Raw genomic sequence first — 20,786 nt, forward strand, 5'->3', positions numbered from 1 at the left:
CTTCCACCTCCACTATCAAGTGATCCATCTCTCCATTTTCTTTCTTTTTCTTCACCTCCTACCCTCACCCCACCCCCCACGTCAAGTTGAACCTCTCTCTCATTTTTTTTTTCTTTTCTTTTTCTTCTTCTTCTCCAGTCAAATTCTTTATTTCAATGTTTTTTTTATTAAAAAAAATTCATACTATTTTCTAGACTTTATTGAATTATTGATAACAAAACTAATTATTTTTCTAAAAAAATTTAAAATTTTGAAGGTATCATCAATTACTCTTTTCATATAACTTCAAAATTAGAAATGACAATTTTAAAAGAATCAATGAATTCCCTGAAAATTGAAAGAATTTAATTGAAAACACGCGCCTAATGTCGAGCTTTTGAATATCTTTCTGATATATTCATCGTGGGACGTTACAGATAAGGATATGTGGGGTCTGTTTTTTTGTTTTTAAGTTTTTTCTATAATAAACATGAAAAGACATAAAGTCATCACCGAAAATGCTTTGAATTTTAAAAAAGACACTTTAAGTTTGCAACTGTCTTATTACCCCACTAAATAATTTTGAACAGATATTATTATATCATTTTCAATCAGCCCCAAATTTTAAGAAATAATTGTGTTCGTATACCAATCATTACATGACACCAGGGGAGTAACTATCCCATAGTGAGGGTGTCCAATTCGTCAGAAAATAATACCCTATATATAAGTAAAATGATACATGAAATGATTAAATAACATATTTTGGACATCCTTGACAAAAAAAGTGTTGTAGCCTATTGATTTTAGATGTCTTGAAAGAGCCCTAAATGTTCATGTGTTCGAATCTCACTAGCAATAACTTTTTTCCCCTTTTTTTGAATACCCTTCGTGAAATTTTTGGCTTCGCCACTGCATGACACGTGTTAATTTAATTAAAAATGTAAAAAAAAATCATTCTAAGTTTTTTCTTTATTTTTCTCTCTCTTATATTTTGACTTATTTTAATTTTGATTTCATTTTAAATTTCACTGCATCTTCCACCCCCACTTTCAAGTAATCCATCCCTCAATTTTCTTTATTTTTCTTCACCTCCCACCCTCACCCCACACTTCCACGTCAAGTTGTGCCTCTCTCATTTTTTTTCTTTTNACTTTTTTTCCCTTTTTTTGAATACCCTTCGTGAAATTTTTGGTTTGCCACTGCATGACACGTGTTAATTTAATTAAAAATGTAAAAAAAAATCATTTTAAGTTTTTTCTTTATTTTTCTCTCTCTTATATTTTGACTTATTTTAATTTTGATTTCATCTTAAATTTCACTGCATCTTTCACCCCCACTTTCAAGTAATCCATCCCTCAATTTTCTTTCTTTTTCTTCACCTCCCACCCTCACCCCACACTTTCACGTCAAGTTGTGCCTCTCTCATTTTTTTTCTTTTCTTTTTCTTCTTCTCCAGTCAAATTCTTTATTTCAGTGATTTTTTTTATAAAAAAGAATTCATACTATTTTTTAGACTTTATTGAATTATTGATAACAAAGCTAATTATTTTTCTAAGAAAATTTAAAATTTTGAAGGTATCATCAATTACTCATTTTCAGATAATTTCAAAAGTAGAAATGATAATTTTAAAAGAATTAATGAATTTCCTGAAAATTGAAAGAATTTAATTGAAAACGGATAAAAAAAACTATATGATACTTACTAATCATCTTGAAATCTAATGGGTTCATCATCTTGAAATCTAATGGGTTTATTTATTAACTCATTTGTTTGACTCAGAGTGGCATGTCATTTGATATATCACACTAAATTGAGTCTCTAGAATAAGATGATATTTTAAGCTTAGGTATGTGACTCATCATTTATATCCCAATTGATGGACAAACCTAATGAAATTGAGCTTCAATTAAATCTATATTTATTACACTTAATTAATCAAATAATATCAAATCACAATATTTATTTAGATTGATATAATTTTAATTCAATAAAATTTAGTTATCTAGAGAGGCAAACAAAATTTTCAAAATCGTTTGCCCTAGTAGTAATTTTCTTCAAAATGTTCTCTCAAGTTACATCCGAACACTTAACAAACTGCCAAATGCCCGTTTCCTCTACTAACTTTTCCAGTAACCATAGATCTTACCTTTTCTTTTTGTCACCATCCACGCTTGAATTGTCAGTGTTAAATCAAATCACTATTGTTTATTATAGTTAATAAATATTAAGGCAATAACATATATTAATTAATCATAACTAATACTTCCTCCGTCCTATTTTATGTGAAGTAGTTTAATTTGGCATGGAGTTTAAGAAAAAAAGGAAGACTTTTAAAACTTGTGATCCAAAATAAATGATAGAAATTTGTATGACTGTAAATTATTTCATTAAAGATAAAATATACATTTTATAGTTAAAATGTTATTTAATATAAAAATGTGTCATTCTTTTTGAGACTTACTAAAAAAAAAAGTAAGTCACATAAATTGAGAAAGCGAGAGTAATAAAAGTAACATTAATTAATTTGATATGAACATTAGTGGTGAATAATTAAAACACTAAATTATTTTTATCGATAATATACGCCCGCGCGGTTTCATAAAAGCGAATTAACTGACCGCGCGTGTTGAAATAAATTCGTCCATCTACTTAAAAAACGTGACCCTTGCTAACGGTCATCTCTTTAAAAAACCGAAAGCCTCTCAGTTTCTGTTTTCACTCTCACTTGTTTCCCCTGTTTAAGCCAAAAAAAACTGCAAGGATTTTCGAAGCGAGCTGATAATGGTGAAGATCATAGCGTGCTTTCAGTTGCAAAATCGGAGTTCTAGGGTTTGGACTCCATTTCCGCTAAGCAAAAAACTAGTTCGGAGTTTTGGTTACAGTAAACTCCCTGAACAGCTACTCAATATCTCCGTCCTCAAATTGGATGGCTCTTCATTTGGTAAAATTAGATAAATGCTGGAGTAGTAGTTTATTTTTGTTGCATTTTGTTTTGGAATAATTATGGCTAATCCTGGTTGTTTGGCTGGAATTTTGAATAGTTATCCATGTAGCGAGGAATGCTACAGTAGCAGACCTTAAACAAGCAGTTGAGGAAGCTTTCAATTTTTCGCGGGAGGATGAAGGCAAGATTCTATGGTATGAATGAAAGCTAACTGTTTCTACAATCGTTGATACCACGTGAAAAAAGAGGATTATCTCGCCCTTGTAACTGGTTTAGCCGAGGGGGCATGCTATTGTAGTAGACTTTGCCAATTGTTAATCTATTGATTTTAAGACTTAGATCCGGCCCTTGTCGAGAAGGAATCAATCACCATACTGGAGACGTGCTTTTGTTGCACTGTGTTAACAGATAAAAATGAATAATAACTCCGTCGATGTACTGTGATAATATGATTATGAGAATGGGTTCAAAGTCTACAATTTGTTGCTGCAATAGTTAAGGAAATTCCAGAATTGGTTATTTAATAGGAGTAGAAGATTTCATCACTTTAGCTTGCTTGCTGATAATTGGTATTTGAAGTTTTCGGTGACAATGATTGCAATCATGTTAATGCAGAATGGCTGAAAATAAAAGGAATAAACTGAAATTTGAAGAATTGTTGATCTTCTGTCTTGCTGCGAATATGGTAGATCTTAAAGTTGTATTGCCTATTGATGCAGGTCACTAGTATGGAGTCACTTCTGTTTGTGCTATGGAAGTCAAAAACTTGTGAATGACAAAACTTTTATCAACTGTTTTGGTATGAAAGATGGTGATCAGGTCAGTCGTTTTTCGTATTGTTACTGATTGGGAATCTAAATACAGCTCGTTTCTAACTCTGAATACCTCTTTTTTCCATAATCAAAATTCACAAGGTAACACATCTATGTATAATGTATTAGTGGCTTGTGGTAGACTAACAACTCGTTTGTTGCAATTCGAATTGACTGACACGAGGAAAAGGAAATAGTATTATATTTGATGAGTTTTGTTAGATGGATAGCCATGTGGGGGCTCTTATGCAGTCAGGGCTTGAAGAACCATATACATTTTCTGGACTAAAGCAAAGAATTTGTCTATAAGGATACAATTTTTCTTGTCTTCAGCCCCATAATATTTTTGGATCTTTGAACTAGAATTGATTAATGAGTGTTGGGAAAAGAATTAAATGATATAAGTGTACTCTCTCTAACAGCTTAAATTTTTAGATATTTTTAGATGAGATGGTCACACACTTCATCATGGTATCAACATGCAGAAGAGTCCCGAGATCGTATATTTCCAAGTGCTTTTGGCCCATGAAAAAGAACCACGCCTGCACGTGAGAGGGTGTGTTGAGAATACAATTAAATGATATAAGTATATTCTCTCTAACAACTTACACTTTTAGATGAGATGGTCACACACTTCATCGATGAACAACCAACTAAGGTTCTATGCCTATCTATAGCTGGTTCTTATGACAAAACTAAGCTAGAAAGTTAAATATTTTCAAGTGTTTGGTGCAAGACGATTTAACGGTACACTCATATGAGTGGAATCTCAGATAAGGTACTAACATCTAGTATTGACAGCAATGGTGGCTATTTTCCTAGTGAGGTTACATGTGGATTTGAGGCATAGGAACCTCACCCTTACTTTTCAATATAAATTTGTTTTCGATGTGCTCTGAATTGATAAATGTTGCTAGTTACGGTTTACTAGAATAAGCAATGAACACTCGATATGTACCCAGCACTGCTCTATGTTTAGCACACAAACACACATATAGTCACACACACAAACAGTCAAATACACATACATGATTTGAATGCTTCATAATCAAGCTCTTGCTAACTATAATGCTCCTGTGAACTTCGAGAATGATTTCCCAAAACACTATCTACATTTTATGCTTCTTACCTTAACTTCTTTTTGCTTGGAGTCTGCAGCTTCAATTTGCACAGCATGTCACGTTGGAGTACAGGCCAGCTAAACAAAAACTGGATAGCCAATGTGACCAGTCCAAACAATTCTATATGTATGTCCCCCTTTTGTCTTTGCATCTACTGAATGCTTTATCTCACTTACTTCATCAACAAAAAAAACAATGCTCTATGTAAGGGTATGCCTAAAATATGTGACCTTTCTTTTCTGTAGATGGCAAATTTAACGGACTTGAAAACATAGTTGATACCCCTTCATAGTTCATATGTATGTTATTTTGATGCTTCNCCCCCCCCCCCCCCCCCACTCCACCACAATCAGACATTTTAATATAAAGTTAGCTATTAGTCAAGACATGAAACCAGGTTGCTTTCCCTTTTTTCTTTTGTCTGGATGCTAGTGAACCATCTTGTGCTACTTAGTCACCCAAATCCTAGTAACATGAGATTCACTGAATTTTGGGAAGACTTATCCATGAAAAGAGGCTGATATTTTGTCTTCGCTACTAAACTAAAGTGAGAGACGTGTCGATAGTCAAAAGAGCTAAGTTGCAACCAGGTAACCAGCAAATAACAGATGTTTCAATTGCTGAGAGTACACATATTGGGTTAATACATGTATCACTGTATATGTGTATGTTTTGCTTATCTGTTACATAACAGAAATTTAGTATGCACTCACTACATGTTTGTGTATACACACTTTTCATCTGTCATAGAACAGAACTTAAGTGGCACCCTAACCATTTTTCTTCCAGTTCAAATGCTCATGAAGTGAATGTTGAAGATAATGGCAACATTGACCACCAAGAGAAGAGCAAAATGATTGGTGATTTTCAAGACAAGGATGCAATTCCTAAACCAGAATTCAAGCGGTCACATTTTTTAAGAAGATGGTTATCTCAATCAACATCTTGGATACCAAAAAAAAAAGCCTTAGCCTAACCTAGATGTTCCATTCACTTTGCTACCGGTGCGTCTGTCTAACTTTGAATCACTAACTAGGGCTGGGAAACTGGTTAGTTAAAGTTAAATGGTGTCTAACTGATGGTACTGTCTGTATATGCTGTCGAATATGAGGATCTTTAGATATATTCTTATTTGTTTATTGAACAAGTTGTCAATCCGAAGCTGTTACTGCTAATTCAATTATTATTAAGGCTTTGGATGCTTACCCAAGTTACTCCTAATCTCTTCATTTTGCAGATGATAGCAGCAAACTTTGTTCATAGAAATATAGATCATAGTTCCGTACTTCTTCTGTTTCTTTTGCCTGCTAGGGGTGGAACTAAATGATATTTGATAATTGCCATTCTTCATGATGGAAGTTTCAGATACAACTACTCAGAATAACAAGTTTTCATAATAAAAAACGCTCTAAAAACTGTTTTGGTATGTAGGATTGGATAAACCAAAATATCCATGATATTATTTATTCAAGTTTTCATATGTGATAGTAACCAATTTTCATTAAAAGGTTCAAAATATACAAAATTAAAAATAAAAAATAAAAAAATAATAATAATAATAAATAAATAAATTAAAAATAAAATAAAATATATATATATATATATAAAAAGATAAAAGACATTCCACTAAAATTTTTTGAATAAATCTCTAGACCCTTGCTTGCTAATTTCACCGTCATGATACAAATAATACTTCAAACTAAATACTATGAGATAGTTCCACGTACCAAACGACCCTATGAAACAGCAACTTCCCTTTAAGATGGATAGGATCGGTGTATTGCTCAAGAAGCAAGAACCACGTAGCAAACAAAATAACAAATGGCACTCTTCTCTTTTCCATCCTCTAATTCTGACACGTATTAAGCCACATATGAACCTATATTAGTGCACTTTCAGTTTTTCAACTTCTCCTTTGTTTTCACCCAAATCTGAAAAATCACAAACACAAAAAAAAATATATACTCATACAAACAAAATGCAGGCAACAGCGGAGATACAAGCGGCGGGAACCCCCCGTAGATCTCAGAAGCATCAGATGCTTAAAGACAAGCAGGTGAAGGATCTAATTGTTGATAAAAGGAGACTTGTGGAGGTTCCATATACAGCCACGCTGGCAGACACCATAAATACTCTGATGGCTAACAAGGTGGTGGCGGTTCCGGTGGCTGCACCGCCTGGGCACTGGATTGGTGCCGGCGGTTCTATGATTTTAGAAGCTGATAAACAGACGGGTGCTGTACGGAAACATTATATAGGGATGGTAACTATGCTTGATATTCTCGCACATATTGCTGGAAATGGTTGTGGTGATGATGATGATGCTCATCTTACGAAAAAGATGATGGTACCTATTTCTTCGATTATTGGGCATTGTCTTGAAAGTCTTAGTTTGTGGACCCTCAGCCCTAACACAAGGTATGTAACGAGGAATCGAGATCTCTTGGCGATTACAAAAATAAAAAATGATGTTTTCTTATGGGTTAAAAATGAAGAAGAGATCACAAAACTAAAAAAATTAAGAAATTATACGTGACCTACAAAATCAATCCTCTAGAATGTAGTGGATTTTGTTGGCAATTACTTTTAATCTATCAGATTGGAATGAGTAGTGGCGGAGTAAGGATTTTTATAAAAAATTTAATATATGATTACTTCAATAAATCACTGAAGTTTTGAGTACGTCCTTGCTGCTATTTTGGATGATATTCAAGGTTGTCACTATTATCTAATTTCACAAATGTATCTTACTAATTGCTGGTTTATATGTGAAGCATTGTGGATTGTATGGAAGTTTTCAGCAAAGGCATACATCGAGCCATGGTACCAGTGAATGGACGATCAGAAAATGTAGTTGGTGTTGAGCTTACTGAGTCTGCATCATGTTACCGAATGCTAACACAAATGGATCTGCTTAGGTTTTTGAATGACCAGCAGGAGCTTAAAGCTATCATGTCGCACAAGGTCTCGGATAAACAACTGCAAGCAATCACAGACACTGTTTTCGGTGTGACTAATAAGGCTAAAGTTATCGATGTGATCAAATGCATGAGAACAGCTTCGCTAAATGCAGTACCAATTGTGGAGTCATCTAATGAAATAACAGAAGATCATACTCAGCTTGTAAATGTAAGCGTTTGAATTTAATTCATATACGCTAACAATAGTATGATTCTTGTTTTCCATGAAATTTGCAGGGGAAAAAGAGGAAGATTGTAGGAACATTTTCAGCAACGGACTTGAGAGGATGTCCTGTATCGAAAATGCAGCCTCTACTAAATCTAGAGGTCCTTGATTTCTTGAAAATGCTGTCTAATTCCGGGATGAGATCTTCATGGAGGGAACAAGTGACATGCCATCCAGAATCGTCACTCGGGGAAGTGGTGGAGAAAGTTGTTTCAGACAATGTGCATCGTGTTTGGGTGGTGGATGAACAAGGCTTGCTGGAAGGAGTTGTATCCCTAACTGACATGATAAGAGTCATCAGGCTCTGGTATCTTACTGAGTTTTTGCAGTAATGTGTAGTTGTTGTACACACACGCTGTTTTGCACCCGTTTTGTTCTGGTTGCTGTTTTGGTGTAAATGAAATGCAATCTGTTTATCAAATGACATGATCATTTCGCTCAAAAATTTGTCTACAAGTAAAATTGAAGAAAAAAGATGGTAAGAGATAATATTGACAATACGAAAGGTAACTTGACAACGTTCTGTTACTAACTAATTTATATCGAAATCAAAAATGTCTTTGAAGCCTTTCTTCATCAAATCATCTTGTTAAATTTTGACTTGTAACTTCGTCTTCTCCTTATTCGTCTAAGCTTTCATATTATTCTTAACGAACACTTCTCTTATGTCCAAACATAAAGATTGTAACCTATATAGATGTATTGAAGAAAACGTCGTCTTATATATTCATAAACGTTGCTCAATAATCAATATGCTCAAAAATGTGCCAAAGGATCAAAATCCAAATAAAGTAAATAGTTTGTAAAGAGCAACTCTCTCGTATGATATGATAAAGTATTACTCCATTATTATTCTTAAACAATATGTTTAAGTTCTTAATTTTGATTTAGTTAATTAAATTATTGCTTATTTAGTTAAAGAGTAATCTATCTTATATATTCTAAGTGGTCGATGACAAATGGTATCGCTGAGCAGAAATTTGACAATTGACACGGTTGCATTGATTTATTACTTGGACTTTTATTTTGGTCTATAATTCCTCATTTTCTCTGATTTATTTTAAGTCATCAATCCAAACTTTTACTTAATTTACTTATAATTATAGTTAATTGAATTAGTTTGGTATAAATTAGCGGTGGGAGTAATTGAATAGTAAGTATTTACCATAAGAATTAAACTAATAGCCCTTCGTTACAAGCCTTGCTTCCTTTTATTCCTTGTAAACCAAATCTGCATATTAGTTCCTTATTTTCCTTCCATATCAAATATTCAACACCTCTTTGTTTGTGATTTTAACTTGAAAGTGAGATCTGAGATTTCCTCAATAAGGATCCTTTTCGGAATCTCCTTTACTGGATTTTCATTAATACTGATCACATTTCGGAGAAAGACATATGCGGTTGGATTAATACAATTATTGGTAACATTATAGTGCCATTCGTCATGTCTTCGTTCATTCCAGGAAATTTAAAAGGCAGAAATGAACGTAGAAAATCTCCATCTTCGTTATTCTTCTTCATCTAGCCTCAACACTAGATCACATTGCTCCGTTAACGAACTCCAATTTGAAAACATGGAAATGAAAGACGACAATAAAATTACTGACATGAAGAAAAGACCGCCCTCAGAATTCGGTGATTCAGGGTGGTTGAGCAATACATTTTTCATGAGATTGACGGCTAGGGATGTATTCGGTGTGGTGAAGTACCATCCTATACCGTGCATCTTCGCTACCACGTTGTTCTTCTTCATGGGCGTGGAATACACTCTTCATATGGTTCCATCTTCGTCCCCGCCTTTCGATCTGGGATTCATTGCTACGCGTCCCCTGCATCGTTTGCTTGATTCGAAACCCGCTCTCAACACTGTTCTTGCTGGCCTTAATACGGTACGCATTTTAAAATGAAATGGTCACACAATTGATACCAGATCTAATATGCTTTATGCATTGCAACATTTTTTTCTGGTTCTGTTTTACAATTTGTCAATTCATTGATTCATCTCCGATGCATACAGGGGTTTGTTGGGATGCAAATGGTGTACATAGTATGGGCTTTCTTAATTGAAGGGCGACCAAGAGCGACTATTGCAACTCTGTTCATGTTTACATGTAGAGGTATTCTTGGATATTCTACGCAGCTGCCATTACCAGAGGTAAGCAAAAACCAATAAATGTATACAAGTATCTTATTTCCATTTTGTTCCTTAACAAGAATAAAGAAAATCTCAGTACACGAAGCATCATGCATTCACGTAGGATCTGATTTTCCAGTAGGAAATGTGTTGCACATTACTTGTTCAGGGCTCTGATTGTTTTCCGGTTTGTTAATGTAGGATTTCCTGGGGTCGGGAGCTGATTTTCCAGTAGGAAATGTGTCGTTTTTCTTGTTCTATTCGGGGCATGTTGCAGCATCAGTGATTGCATCGCTGGATATGAAACGTATGCAGAGATGGAAATTGTCTTATTTATTTGACACCTTGAACGTATTGCAGACGGTGAGATTGTTGAGTACAAGGGGCCATTACACTATTGATTTGGCTGTTGGAGTTGGTGCTGGAATTTTGTTTGATTCTCTGTCTGGAAAATATGAGGAGAATAAGAAAAAGGAATTGCTTGCAGATAGTCCTGATGGCACTACTAACGGTGCGTTTCATAACTCGAAATTGCACGAAAATGGTGAATATTTAAGTGTCTCTGCAGATTAGAACTTTTCATTTCAGCATAGTCATCGATTTCATTCTTTTCAACTGTTAAAAAAACCTTTACTATAGTGTTGGTATGTTATAAATTTCAATTTCCCCCAGAAAATATTCAGTTATGAACAAATTGCGCATCACAAAGGGGCGATTCGAAAGCTTGTTATAGTCGCGAGTCACGACTCACCAGACATGTTATAGCAAATAGAACTCTGCAAGTCGCAAGTAATCTCCTAAAACATTCTACATCAAGGTTTAATAACAGATGAAGTGTACCACGACAGAAACAAATACATACACATAACGATGGGAGTATTGCAGTCCAGGAAACTACACTAAACTACCAGAGAATCGAAGTTTACTATTACAATAATAAAATTGAATCTAAAAGTCAGTAAACATGTAACAGGAAATGTCCTAAGGGTGATGCGGATGATGCATCAACAGCTAATAGGCGCAGGTGATTGATGCTGCTGTGAATGAACCAACCCTGGTTGGTTAATATTGTTATTTTCCATAGCTAAATCAGTTCCTTCCGTTTCTTTCTCCTCTTTTGGCCTATCTTCACTATCATTGCTGTGGGCATCCTTAGATACCCCGTTAACAGCATGTTCTGCTTGGTTGGCACTTACTCCTATGGTGACATTGGTCCCTTCCGCAGCGACTTCTTCTGGTTTGTTTTGAGACACCAGCTTTTCCTCAATATCTGCATTTTCTGACTTGTTCTGTTTACCAACATCAGCACTGTGAACTTCCTCAGATTCAGGCTCTGGCTTGTCCCCAGAGGGCAGTTCAGCACCTTTTAAGCACTCATCCTCTTCCACAGCTTCCACCTCTTTCTTCTTCTTGTCCTCCATTTCAGCTTCTGCATTTTCCGACTTGTCCTGATTGCCGTCATCAGCACTGTGAAATTCCTCAGATTCAGAATCTGGCTTCTCCGCAGGGGGCAGTTTAGCATCCTCTATGCGCTCATCTTCTACCACAGCTTCCACCTCTTTCTTCCCCTCGTCCTCCATTTCACCTTCTGCTTCTCCAGCTTTCTTCCCCAAGTTTTCATTTTCTTCTTTGGAAGATTCCATCCCTTTAGTTTCTGAACTTTCCTTCTCAGCTTTTGCAGCATCCTTTTCCTTGCTAACTTTCTTTGTACCAGATGATGTCCGGCGTTTTTTCTTTGGTGATTCAAGTAGTGAAGGTGGTCTCATTGCCTTGACCTTCTCACTGATCCTCGCTGATCTCCTTGGAGTCTCACCAGTACTCCAATCAAATTCTGCAATAGTAGGGTTTCCAGGATGTGCTTTGAGATACTGCTCCAACTGTTTGCGGTTTTTGACCTCCTCTCCTGTTGGAGTGATAAATACAACCTCACTCTTCTTTGGTGTACCCCCTTGCTTTGGGGTGAACTGCAAAGTGACAGAGGTAAAATATACGTCAGGTGTACATGTAAGCTACACAACAGCACATTTTGAATTCCCTTAAATAGGCCTACTCCTATGTCTCCCAAGAATGTCCAGAGTACACTACATAACGTACGTAGTCCAACTATCCATCTTCAGCACAGGTATAAACTACTCTCTCTACCTTTCACATGTAAGGTTAAGGTAATTTGCTGATTTCTTGATGAATAGGAAGAGTTGCATTAATAGTGATAGACTTCACAGTTCTTAAATATAAGGCAAGACTCCCTTATCATGATTCTAAAGATGGACTATCTAAGCTGTCAGGAAAAATGTTAAAGACCGCAACCAAAATATGAACAGGAACATAGGCTCTCTCTTTTCATCTTCTTTTGAGGTTTAATGACAAGGAATTCGAAGGGGTGACAAATAGAAGGATCGAGTTTTATGGTTATGACCCAACACACTAATACCCCGGTCAATATTGGTTGGTTCAGGGTGTAGCCTAGCTGTTAATGAAGTGATTGAGAGCCATGAAGTGTAAGGTTCAAATCACAGAGGAGGCAAAAACATTAGGTGATTCTTTCCATTTATTCTAGCCTTGATGGATAGAGTTACCTAATATTTATTGTTGGTGGAAATTGACAGATATCCCTGAAATTAGTCAAGGTGCACGAAAGCTGGCCCGGACACCACGGCCTCTATTCTTCAGTTTATCTTTTATCTTCCAGTCACTAAAGTAATTATCTTAGCCCAAAGTAGAAGGTTGACAATCAACCTGTTCAGATCGCGCTCTTTTAGCTCATTTCATCCCAACCTTTGATTAGCCAATACAGTATAACTAATTATACTGCATCAGTAAGTTATCTAAGAATTAAAGAGGCAAATTTACTGAGAGATGCAAAGCTAATTGATGATGCTGCACTTAGTAACAGTGAAACTCCCTCAAAAAACCCAATTTTTCCACCAAGAAACTAAAAAAAAACTACTTTTATCAACCAGAAACATGATTATGCTTCCTACTACATGAATTTTGTGAACCAAAAGACAAAATAATTAAGCTGACCAACACCTATAAAAGTTCAAGCTACCATAGAACATGAATTAAGGTAACCAAAGAGCAAAAAAATACAGGAACATGATGGCTACAAGAAAAATTGAGAAAGAAAATTATTGAGTACCAATTTTTTCCATGAAGGAGGTGCAGCAAGCTCCACCGACACAATTTCATCATCATGACTCCCCTTCTCCATAGGACTTGCCATCCTTAAAATTGACCCCAAAAAAAACAAAATTCCAACTTTGTTTCAAGCAAAATTCAGAAAGAAATTAAGACAGAATTTCAACTAAAAGTTTGTGATGAGCATGTATGAAGCTGCAGTAAAGAGGTTGTGTTTTTGCTTAGATAAAACTTGGCTGATAGCAACTGCCACGCCGTGAAACAGATAGACCACACGTGCCACGTAGCCAACTTTCAAGGACAAACGAGCCTTATCAGTTAACACATCCAAACCGACAATTTTCTCATATGCTCTTTCTAAGTCATAATACATATATATAATTCTTAACTTAGTTTCAACGAATAATTATGTCATTCAATTTTGAGTGTGTACAAATAGATCCTTAAATTTGTATAAAATTAAATAAATAGACATATTTGTCCTACATGATATAATACACGTAGGATGCACGTAGGACATAAATTTTTCATGTTGGGTGTCATATAGGATGAATGTGTTTATTTGTTCAATTTTATACAAGTTTAAGTACCTACTTGTGCACACCCAAAATTAAAGGTAATAGTGTTAATGTATTACGCCTCTTTCTAATCCTCCTCTATCTCATTTTCTCATTTTACCTAACACTTAATTTAACATGATATTTAAGGAAAATAAATATATAATATTTTAATTTAATATAAATTTTAGATATTTTTGTGATAATAAATTATTACATTCAAGATAAAATATATTTTATAATAAGTTAATTTTAATTATAATAAAATGATATTTTTTTGAAATTGACTAAGAAAATCAAGTGTCACATAAATTACGTGACATCTTTTTCTTTTTAATTCGTCTTAAAAAAATGTCGTTTTACTATCATTAGAAACAATTTATCTTTAAAATTCTATTTTTAAGAATTTTTACCTTTGATGAATAATTCAATCAGATAAATATCTAACAATTGTTTTAAATCTTAAATTTCAAAATCTTTCATTTTTTCTAAATATCGTACCTAGTCAAAGGATGTGACGTAAATAAGACAGAGAGTAATATATTTTTTTAATAATCACACAAATCTTATGCAATATTCAAGTTCAAGATCATAATAAGGCTTTATTATAATGATAAAAATATCATGCCACACAATCTTCTTCGAAATACAAATGATTTGATTTATTTTATAATTAAAAATTTTAAAATATCTTATCCTAGATGTGCCAAATGGCATATTCGAAGGTGAAGATTCGTTAGTTTAAAGTTGTTTCCACTAAATATCTTCAAAACAAAGACATATTTTAAAATTTTAAAAATCCTTTATAGAAGGTCCTAGATGTGATGTGGACACTTATGATGCTGTCTATTATTTCCCATCCTCGACAAAGAGCGTGCCGTTCACGCAAGATTTTCAGTCGTTAGATTTGAGGTGGTGTAATGCACGCTCTATGGAGAACCATTTCGTACGGCCTGCGGGGGAACATCAAACATGGGACCCGTGGTTAATGGATATGGATTCGGATATTGGTTCCCCCAATTATGCGCTATTAATCGAATTGGAATATGAATTTTACGTCCGGATACTCGGACTTTGTCATATTTTAAATTTTTAGACATGACATATGAATATAATAATTTTATGATTTAGGTTCGTTTGGTACGGAGGATACCCATTTTATTGGTTTGCTACGGTATTTATAAAATAAATATTAGAATTTATCGTCTAAAATAATTATGTAGTTGAAAATCATTTTATTAAGAATTTAAATGAATATTTTTAAGTTAAATTATTTTTACTTATAATAAGGTGACAGTTTGATCGAGATAGACTAAAAAGGAAAAAAATAAAATTGATATATATAGCGTATAAACAAGTTTGAGAGTTCATATGGGTAGTGACGGAGTCAGAATTATCAATAAGGGGGCTCAAAAACTGAAGAAATAGACACACAAAGTAGCCGAAGGAGATTCGACATCTACTATATATACCTAAAAAATTACTTTAACTATATAAAAATAATATAATTTTTCGCCGAAGGGGGTTCGAATGAACCCCTAATGATAATGTGGCTCCGCCACTGCATATGGGGTGTGGTTTAGATCTTAACAAAGATTTTCTTATTGGTTCTTTTAAGTATGCGTTTATGTATACAGTTTTATATGATAAATTATGATTTTAAATATAGTTTCATATTTAAATTCTCCAAAGCATGATTTGAGATTTTAAATTTGTTATTTTTTTATAAAATTATATATATTTGAAAATTTGTAATTGTAAACTATTTTTTTTTATAAAATGAACATGAAAATATACGATTAATCAATGTGACGGCCTAGGATATTTTGATATCCTATTTATGGATTATGGTATTATAGTTCATTCATTTGATGCGATTCTATAAGAATTGGAGAAATTTCAATGTATAACTTGTGAAGGTTTTGTGAGTATGAGAAAAAATAATTAAGAAATCCAAATTGCATATCTAAATAAAATTCAACTGCATATTTATTTGATTTCAATCATGATTTCATATCACATATCTAGACGGACCAAAAAAATAATAACCAGCAGAAAAAGAAGAAAATAAAAAGACAATCTGGAGTAGGACTTAATTGTCACACTTGGCTCAGAAACAGTCATCGGTCAGGCCCATATTTTGCCAGTTTGTTTAAGGATGAATTTCCACTTTCTAGAGCCCAATAAAGGATTGCATACACTCCCACTTTTCCATTTATGTGAAATTTTTTAGATTATGAGAGTTCAAACTTTTAATTTGATCATAATTTCGAAAAATAAATTTCACATGTTTTAAAAAGTCCAACTAAAAGTAACCAAAAACCATTATGATCGAATTCGTCCACTATGATTCGAATAATGATAATTTTTTAATATTCATTCGACCTCGTGCATTATTGCCTTTCGAATTGTGATTTTTTTAAACTTAAAGTGTTCATTTAATTTGACGAGTGACTAGTTTTTAAGTGTCTTTCGAAAACAACTTCTCCATCTTCACGAGGTAGGAATCCATGCATACTATAATTCCACTTAGCTCTTTTACTTCAATTCCTCATCAGTCTCTTCAGCATCCCACAGGAACCTAGCATATGATGCCACTACATAACTGCGCAACAATAAAAATCCATGTATTATAATTAAAAACAAGTATGCTCTCAATAAATATTGGATTTCAATCACTTAATTCCTTAAGATTAATGATTTACTCCTTTAGTTTTAATTTATGTGACATTTTTTGTTTTTCGAGAGTCAAAACTGTTTAAATTTGATCGGAAATTTACACGTGAAATTTTTAATTTTTTTGAAATGAAATTTATATATTTGTAAACTACGTAAAAAGTATTATAAATTACAATAATCAGCAATTCAAAATAATTAAAAGATATATGATAAATTTACAATCACAGATAAACTTATTTGAATCTCAAAATCCAAAAAGTGTCACGTAAATTGGAACGGAGTAATTATTTTTTAAANTCCTTAATATTAATGATTTACTCCTTCAGTTTTAATTTATGTGACATTTTTTATTTTTCGAGAGTCAAAACAATTTAAATTTGATCGGAAATTTACAGGTGAAATTTTCAATTTTTTTGAAATGAAATTTATATATTTGTAAACTACGTAAAAAGTATTATAAATCACAATAATCAGCAATTCAAAATAATTAAAAGATATATGATAACTTTACGATTACAGATAAACTTATTTGAATCTCGAAATTTGAAAAATGTCACGTAAATTGGGACGGAGTAATTATTTTTTAAAAAGGTTTATACCAATCATGAGGGTCAAATTTAACAGCTTGATCAAAATAAGCATTGGCACGAGATGCATCTTTTTGAGTTAACCATATTAGATCTGCATAAAGTGATAACACATTCCCATCCCTTGGATTTACCACTACAGCTCTTCCACAATATTCCTCTGCTTTTACTAAATCCCCCTTAACCTGTTTTTCCAAAAACATAATCTCCATATTAATTACACTTATTTTGATAAAAACAAATCATATTTCAATTTGATTGTTTGACTTATCATGAAATTTTAAGAAGTAAAGAAAATCTTAAATTAAACACATATAAAATGTATTAACTTTTTTTTAATTTATGATCTTAAAATTTAGGAGTATTTACCAAAAAGGAAAGAGTGCATCTTTTTAAATTGATCAAAAAGAGAAATTAGACAAACAAACTGGACTAGAGAGAACAATATTAATACTCTTTTCTTTTATTTTTATTTGTCCATTATATTAAAATATCCATTTTTACTTGTAAAGTTAGGAATTCAAGAAATATTTACTACTTTATACCTATTTTACTCTTATTACTCCCTCTGTCTCTAATTACTTGTCCACTTTTGAATTGACACACCTATTAAGAAAACAATTAATGACATAGTGAGTTTATTATTTTACCCCTATTAATTAAAAGTGGATGAAAAGTTCTATATTTTTCAAAGTAATTAGTCATTTAATTGAGGATATAATAGGTAAAAAAAATTGTCTTTTTTTGATTTGTCAAAATGGACAAATAATTAAGGATAACTATAAAAGGAAAAGTGGACAAATAGTTAAGACAGAGGGAAGTATTAAGTAAAGTACTTTTTACTCTCTCGGTATCAGTTTCTGTGGCATTTTTATTTTTAGCGCCTGTCTCAAAAAGAGTCTTAACACTTCCATTATTAGAAATAATTTAAGTATTTAACGTTAACTTTGTGCACGCTAAGTAAAAAACTGTCACGTAAAGTGAGTCAAAAAGAGCAATAATTAAGGATAATATAGTTAAATTACTATTTTATCCATCGTCTCTTAAACATGAACATGTAATCATAGACGCGAAGTAAATACTATCTCCATCCACTTTTAATTGTCATGATTTTTTAGAGCCAAACAATAAGAATTTTAACTAACATTTTACGATGTATTTTTCATCATATTGATATGCAAAAAATTACAATTTATAGTGTTTTTCGAATAGTTTTTGAATATCTAAATTTTGTTTAAAATATCGAATTAATGTAATCTGATTTAACTTTGAAAATTAATCAAATTGACTTTTGAAAAATGCAACATGATAATTAAAATTGAACAGAGAAAGTAGTAGTTATGAAAGATATAATGTTAATTCATACCTCTTTCAAAAACCTTGCGTAGTTTGCAAGTAAAAGTGCATTTCTCGGGTAAGTTTTGATCATTTTCTTGTAATACGCTTCTGTATTTTCATTCCCATGCCAACCATTTGAATCATCAGAACCTGAACCCGAACCCGAACCAGATCCATCTCCACCACCGCCACCACCGGTCCACCGCCCACCGCTGTACACTTTACCTCCGCCTCCGTCTTCCGGTGCATCGCAATAATCCTCCGTCGTCTTAACTTCATCATTATAAGTTGATGATGATAATTCTATGTTGGAATAAGAATTCCTTATGCTTATTTTGTTCATGGGATTATTGTTTTTCTTATGATCAGGGCCGTCCATTTCTCGCATATTGCAATAACAGTAATTTTCATCATAATTAAGCTGAATGGACGTTGATAATGGGGTCCTGACGTTGGATATCCATGAATTAAGTATGCAACTCGATGATGATGAGCTTCTTAATAACATTATATATTAGGAGAGAGATAAATTTGGTGTCCTGATGATATATCTTAGTTACATCCACGATTTTATAGCGGAGAACGTTACTACTTCCTTCGTAATCTTTTGACTTGACACATAATTTAAGAAAGTAAAAAAGACTTCTGAATTTTATGCTCATAAACTAAAGATCTGTCAAATACACATATCACGTGGAAAGTTATAACTGAAAAGTTAACAAAAAAAAAAGAAAGATAATTTTTTTTGAAACAGACTAAAAAAGAAATTGAAAAGAAGAAGGTATTTTCTTCGATTCAATTTGACTTGACATTGAATTTAACGCAATAGAGAAAGAAAACTCGATAAATGAGCTTCTTAATAACGTGATCTGCTTAGAGATGGAACAAAATCAGGTGAGCTTCCCTTCCCATAGAATTAGGAGAATGATACATTTAATTAAATTGGTGTCTCTCTTTGAAAAAAACATCTAGGGTTTTATAGAGGAAAAAATCACGTCCTCCCTTCCTTTTTGGTAATTGTCCATTTTAGATTTTGCATATTTTTAAGAAATAAAAATTAACATGATCTTGAGTATTATATTCATATTAATTGATGTATAGTTAAAAATACTGAGAATAAAAACATTATTTATATATATAGTTATACCAAAATTGATAAAAATAAAATAATAATATATTTTTTAATATAATGAACAAATAAAATCAGTACTTCAGTAATTAAGGACCGTTGAAAAGAAATAACGTGGAACCATATAATTGCTTCTAAGTGATTTTATTTAAGCATGGGCACACGAATTTATCACAGTATAAGTGATTTTATTTATATAAATATTTTATTTTAACCAAATATTTATAGAAATATTACTGTATAAGTGACTTTATTTTTATACGAGAATAAATAAGAGTCCGTTTGAATTGACTTAAAAGTTGGTCAAACCTATTTTTAAGTCAGTTTTTGACTTTTGGAAGTGTTTAACAAATATAAAAAATAACTTAAAACAAGTTAAAAATGACTTAAAATAAGTTACGAAGTGTTTGACAAGTTAAAAAATGACTTAAAATAAGTCAAAAATGACTTAAAATAAGTCAGAAACCAAAAATAGGTCTCCCCCTATTTATTTTTTAACTTAAAAGTCATTTCAGTTTGACTTTTTATTTATGACTTAAAACTATTTTTTTAAGTCAATTCAAACGGGCAGTACTGTAGTGCCCATTATTGATTTGATAAGTCAAACGTTATCTTTGCATCCGGAGATTTGACACTCACGATTTAAAATTTATAAATTTGTATCCGTTGCTTTGCTTCTCATTTTCCTTACAATATACTTTTAAAATTATAGTATTTTATTAAATAAATTAGTCATTTCGACAACAACAACAAAAAAAAAAAGTGAAGCTTATCAACACTTCTTTTTTTAATAGACAATTGTTTTTTTAGTTTCAACACTTATATTCTATCCAAATATGTATCTGGTTATTTATAAAAATAATTTTAATACTTAAAACATATTCCGTCCGTTCAATTTATGCGACATTTTAATTCATATTCAAAGAATAAGTTGACTAATAGTTGAAACTAATTAAATTAGTTTCGATCACCTCAATATTTTAAAATTAAAATTTAAATATATATTTTTATTCAAATGGGAAACACACCCATGTTGGATGTTGCTTTGTGATACCATAGATGTTAATTATTCTTATATCAATATAATAAAAAATATATATTTTAAAATATTATGAATTCTAAAATTTCAAAACATGCTACATAAATTAAAATAAAAAGAAGGTCGACTATTTACAATC

At 32.5% G+C, this 20,786-nt stretch overlaps 5 protein-coding genes across 5 annotated transcripts; 3 read left to right on the forward strand and 2 right to left on the reverse strand.

The window, feature by feature from the left end:
• Positions 1-2,696: 2,696 nt before the first annotated feature.
• On the forward strand, positions 2,697-5,964 carry LOC125874285 (uncharacterized). The gene is made up of 5 exons (XM_049555137.1): positions 2,697-2,924; positions 3,025-3,121; positions 3,647-3,746; positions 4,898-4,986; positions 5,650-5,964. Exons 1-5 carry the CDS (start codon positions 2,765-2,767, stop codon positions 5,834-5,836), a joined length of 633 nt encoding a protein of 210 aa, XP_049411094.1. The 5' UTR covers positions 2,697-2,764; the 3' UTR covers positions 5,837-5,964.
• A 689-nt stretch (positions 5,965-6,653) lies between these two features.
• LOC125873251 (SNF1-related protein kinase regulatory subunit gamma-like PV42a) lies at positions 6,654-8,470 on the forward strand. Its single transcript, XM_049554150.1, has 3 exons — positions 6,654-7,278; positions 7,635-7,989; positions 8,058-8,470. The coding sequence occupies exons 1-3, from the start codon at positions 6,839-6,841 to the stop codon at positions 8,376-8,378; spliced, it is 1,116 nt and encodes a 371-aa protein (XP_049410107.1). The 5' UTR covers positions 6,654-6,838; the 3' UTR covers positions 8,379-8,470.
• Positions 8,471-9,494: 1,024 nt separating this feature from the next.
• On the forward strand, positions 9,495-10,768 carry LOC125872882 (phosphatidylcholine:diacylglycerol cholinephosphotransferase 1-like). Its single transcript, XM_049553675.1, has 3 exons — positions 9,495-9,935; positions 10,064-10,201; positions 10,382-10,768. The coding sequence occupies exons 1-3, from the start codon at positions 9,528-9,530 to the stop codon at positions 10,751-10,753; spliced, it is 918 nt and encodes a 305-aa protein (XP_049409632.1). The 5' UTR covers positions 9,495-9,527; the 3' UTR covers positions 10,754-10,768.
• Positions 10,769-10,963: 195 nt separating this feature from the next.
• On the reverse strand, positions 10,964-13,657 carry LOC125872881 (methyl-CpG-binding domain-containing protein 11-like). The gene is made up of 2 exons (XM_049553674.1): positions 13,320-13,657; positions 10,964-12,144 (listed from the first exon to the last, which is right to left on the reverse strand). Exons 1-2 carry the CDS (start codon positions 13,401-13,403, stop codon positions 11,185-11,187), a joined length of 1,044 nt encoding a protein of 347 aa, XP_049409631.1. The 5' UTR covers positions 13,404-13,657; the 3' UTR covers positions 10,964-11,184.
• A 2,185-nt stretch (positions 13,658-15,842) lies between these two features.
• LOC125873183 (uncharacterized) lies at positions 15,843-19,395 on the reverse strand. The gene is made up of 3 exons (XM_049554072.1): positions 18,508-19,395; positions 17,154-17,326; positions 15,843-16,480 (listed from the first exon to the last, which is right to left on the reverse strand). Exons 1-3 carry the CDS (start codon positions 18,985-18,987, stop codon positions 16,414-16,416), a joined length of 720 nt encoding a protein of 239 aa, XP_049410029.1. The 5' UTR covers positions 18,988-19,395; the 3' UTR covers positions 15,843-16,413.
• Between the last annotated feature and the right edge of the window lie 1,391 nt (positions 19,396-20,786).

This window comes from Solanum stenotomum, chromosome 8 (assembly GCF_019186545.1).
Source record: "Solanum stenotomum isolate F172 chromosome 8, ASM1918654v1, whole genome shotgun sequence".
NCBI classification, from domain to species: domain Eukaryota; kingdom Viridiplantae; phylum Streptophyta; class Magnoliopsida; order Solanales; family Solanaceae; genus Solanum; species Solanum stenotomum.

Excerpts from the sequence above, each read along its gene's own strand:
- LOC125874285 (XM_049555137.1), top strand. The coding sequence starts at position 2,765 with ATGGTGAAGATCATAGCGTGCTTTCAGTTGCAAAATCGGAGTTCTAGG. Across the intron at positions 2,925-3,024 it reads ATTGGATGGCTCTTCATTTG|TTATCCATGTAGCGAGGAAT; the intron begins GTAAAATTAGAT and ends AATTTTGAATAG. Across the intron at positions 3,122-3,646 it reads GATGAAGGCAAGATTCTATG|GTCACTAGTATGGAGTCACT; the intron begins GTATGAATGAAA and ends CTATTGATGCAG.
- LOC125873251 (XM_049554150.1), top strand. The coding sequence starts at position 6,839 with ATGCAGGCAACAGCGGAGATACAAGCGGCGGGAACCCCCCGTAGATCT. Across the intron at positions 7,279-7,634 it reads ACCCTCAGCCCTAACACAAG|CATTGTGGATTGTATGGAAG; the intron begins GTATGTAACGAG and ends TTATATGTGAAG. Across the intron at positions 7,990-8,057 it reads ATCATACTCAGCTTGTAAAT|GGGAAAAAGAGGAAGATTGT; the intron begins GTAAGCGTTTGA and ends TGAAATTTGCAG.
- LOC125872882 (XM_049553675.1), top strand. The coding sequence starts at position 9,528 with ATGAACGTAGAAAATCTCCATCTTCGTTATTCTTCTTCATCTAGCCTC. Across the intron at positions 9,936-10,063 it reads TTCTTGCTGGCCTTAATACG|GGGTTTGTTGGGATGCAAAT; the intron begins GTACGCATTTTA and ends CGATGCATACAG. Across the intron at positions 10,202-10,381 it reads CGCAGCTGCCATTACCAGAG|GATTTCCTGGGGTCGGGAGC; the intron begins GTAAGCAAAAAC and ends TTGTTAATGTAG.
- LOC125872881 (XM_049553674.1), bottom strand. The coding sequence starts at position 13,403 with ATGGCAAGTCCTATGGAGAAGGGGAGTCATGATGATGAAATTGTGTCG. Across the intron at positions 12,145-13,319 it reads CTCCTTCATGGAAAAAATTG|TTCACCCCAAAGCAAGGGGG; the intron begins GTACTCAATAAT and ends GTCACTTTGCAG.
- LOC125873183 (XM_049554072.1), bottom strand. The coding sequence starts at position 18,987 with ATGTTATTAAGAAGCTCATCATCATCGAGTTGCATACTTAATTCATGG. Across the intron at positions 17,327-18,507 it reads ACGCAAGGTTTTTGAAAGAG|GTTAAGGGGGATTTAGTAAA; the intron begins GTATGAATTAAC and ends TTGGAAAAACAG. Across the intron at positions 16,481-17,153 it reads AAATTTGACCCTCATGATTG|TTATGTAGTGGCATCATATG; the intron begins GTATAAACCTTT and ends ATTGTTGCGCAG.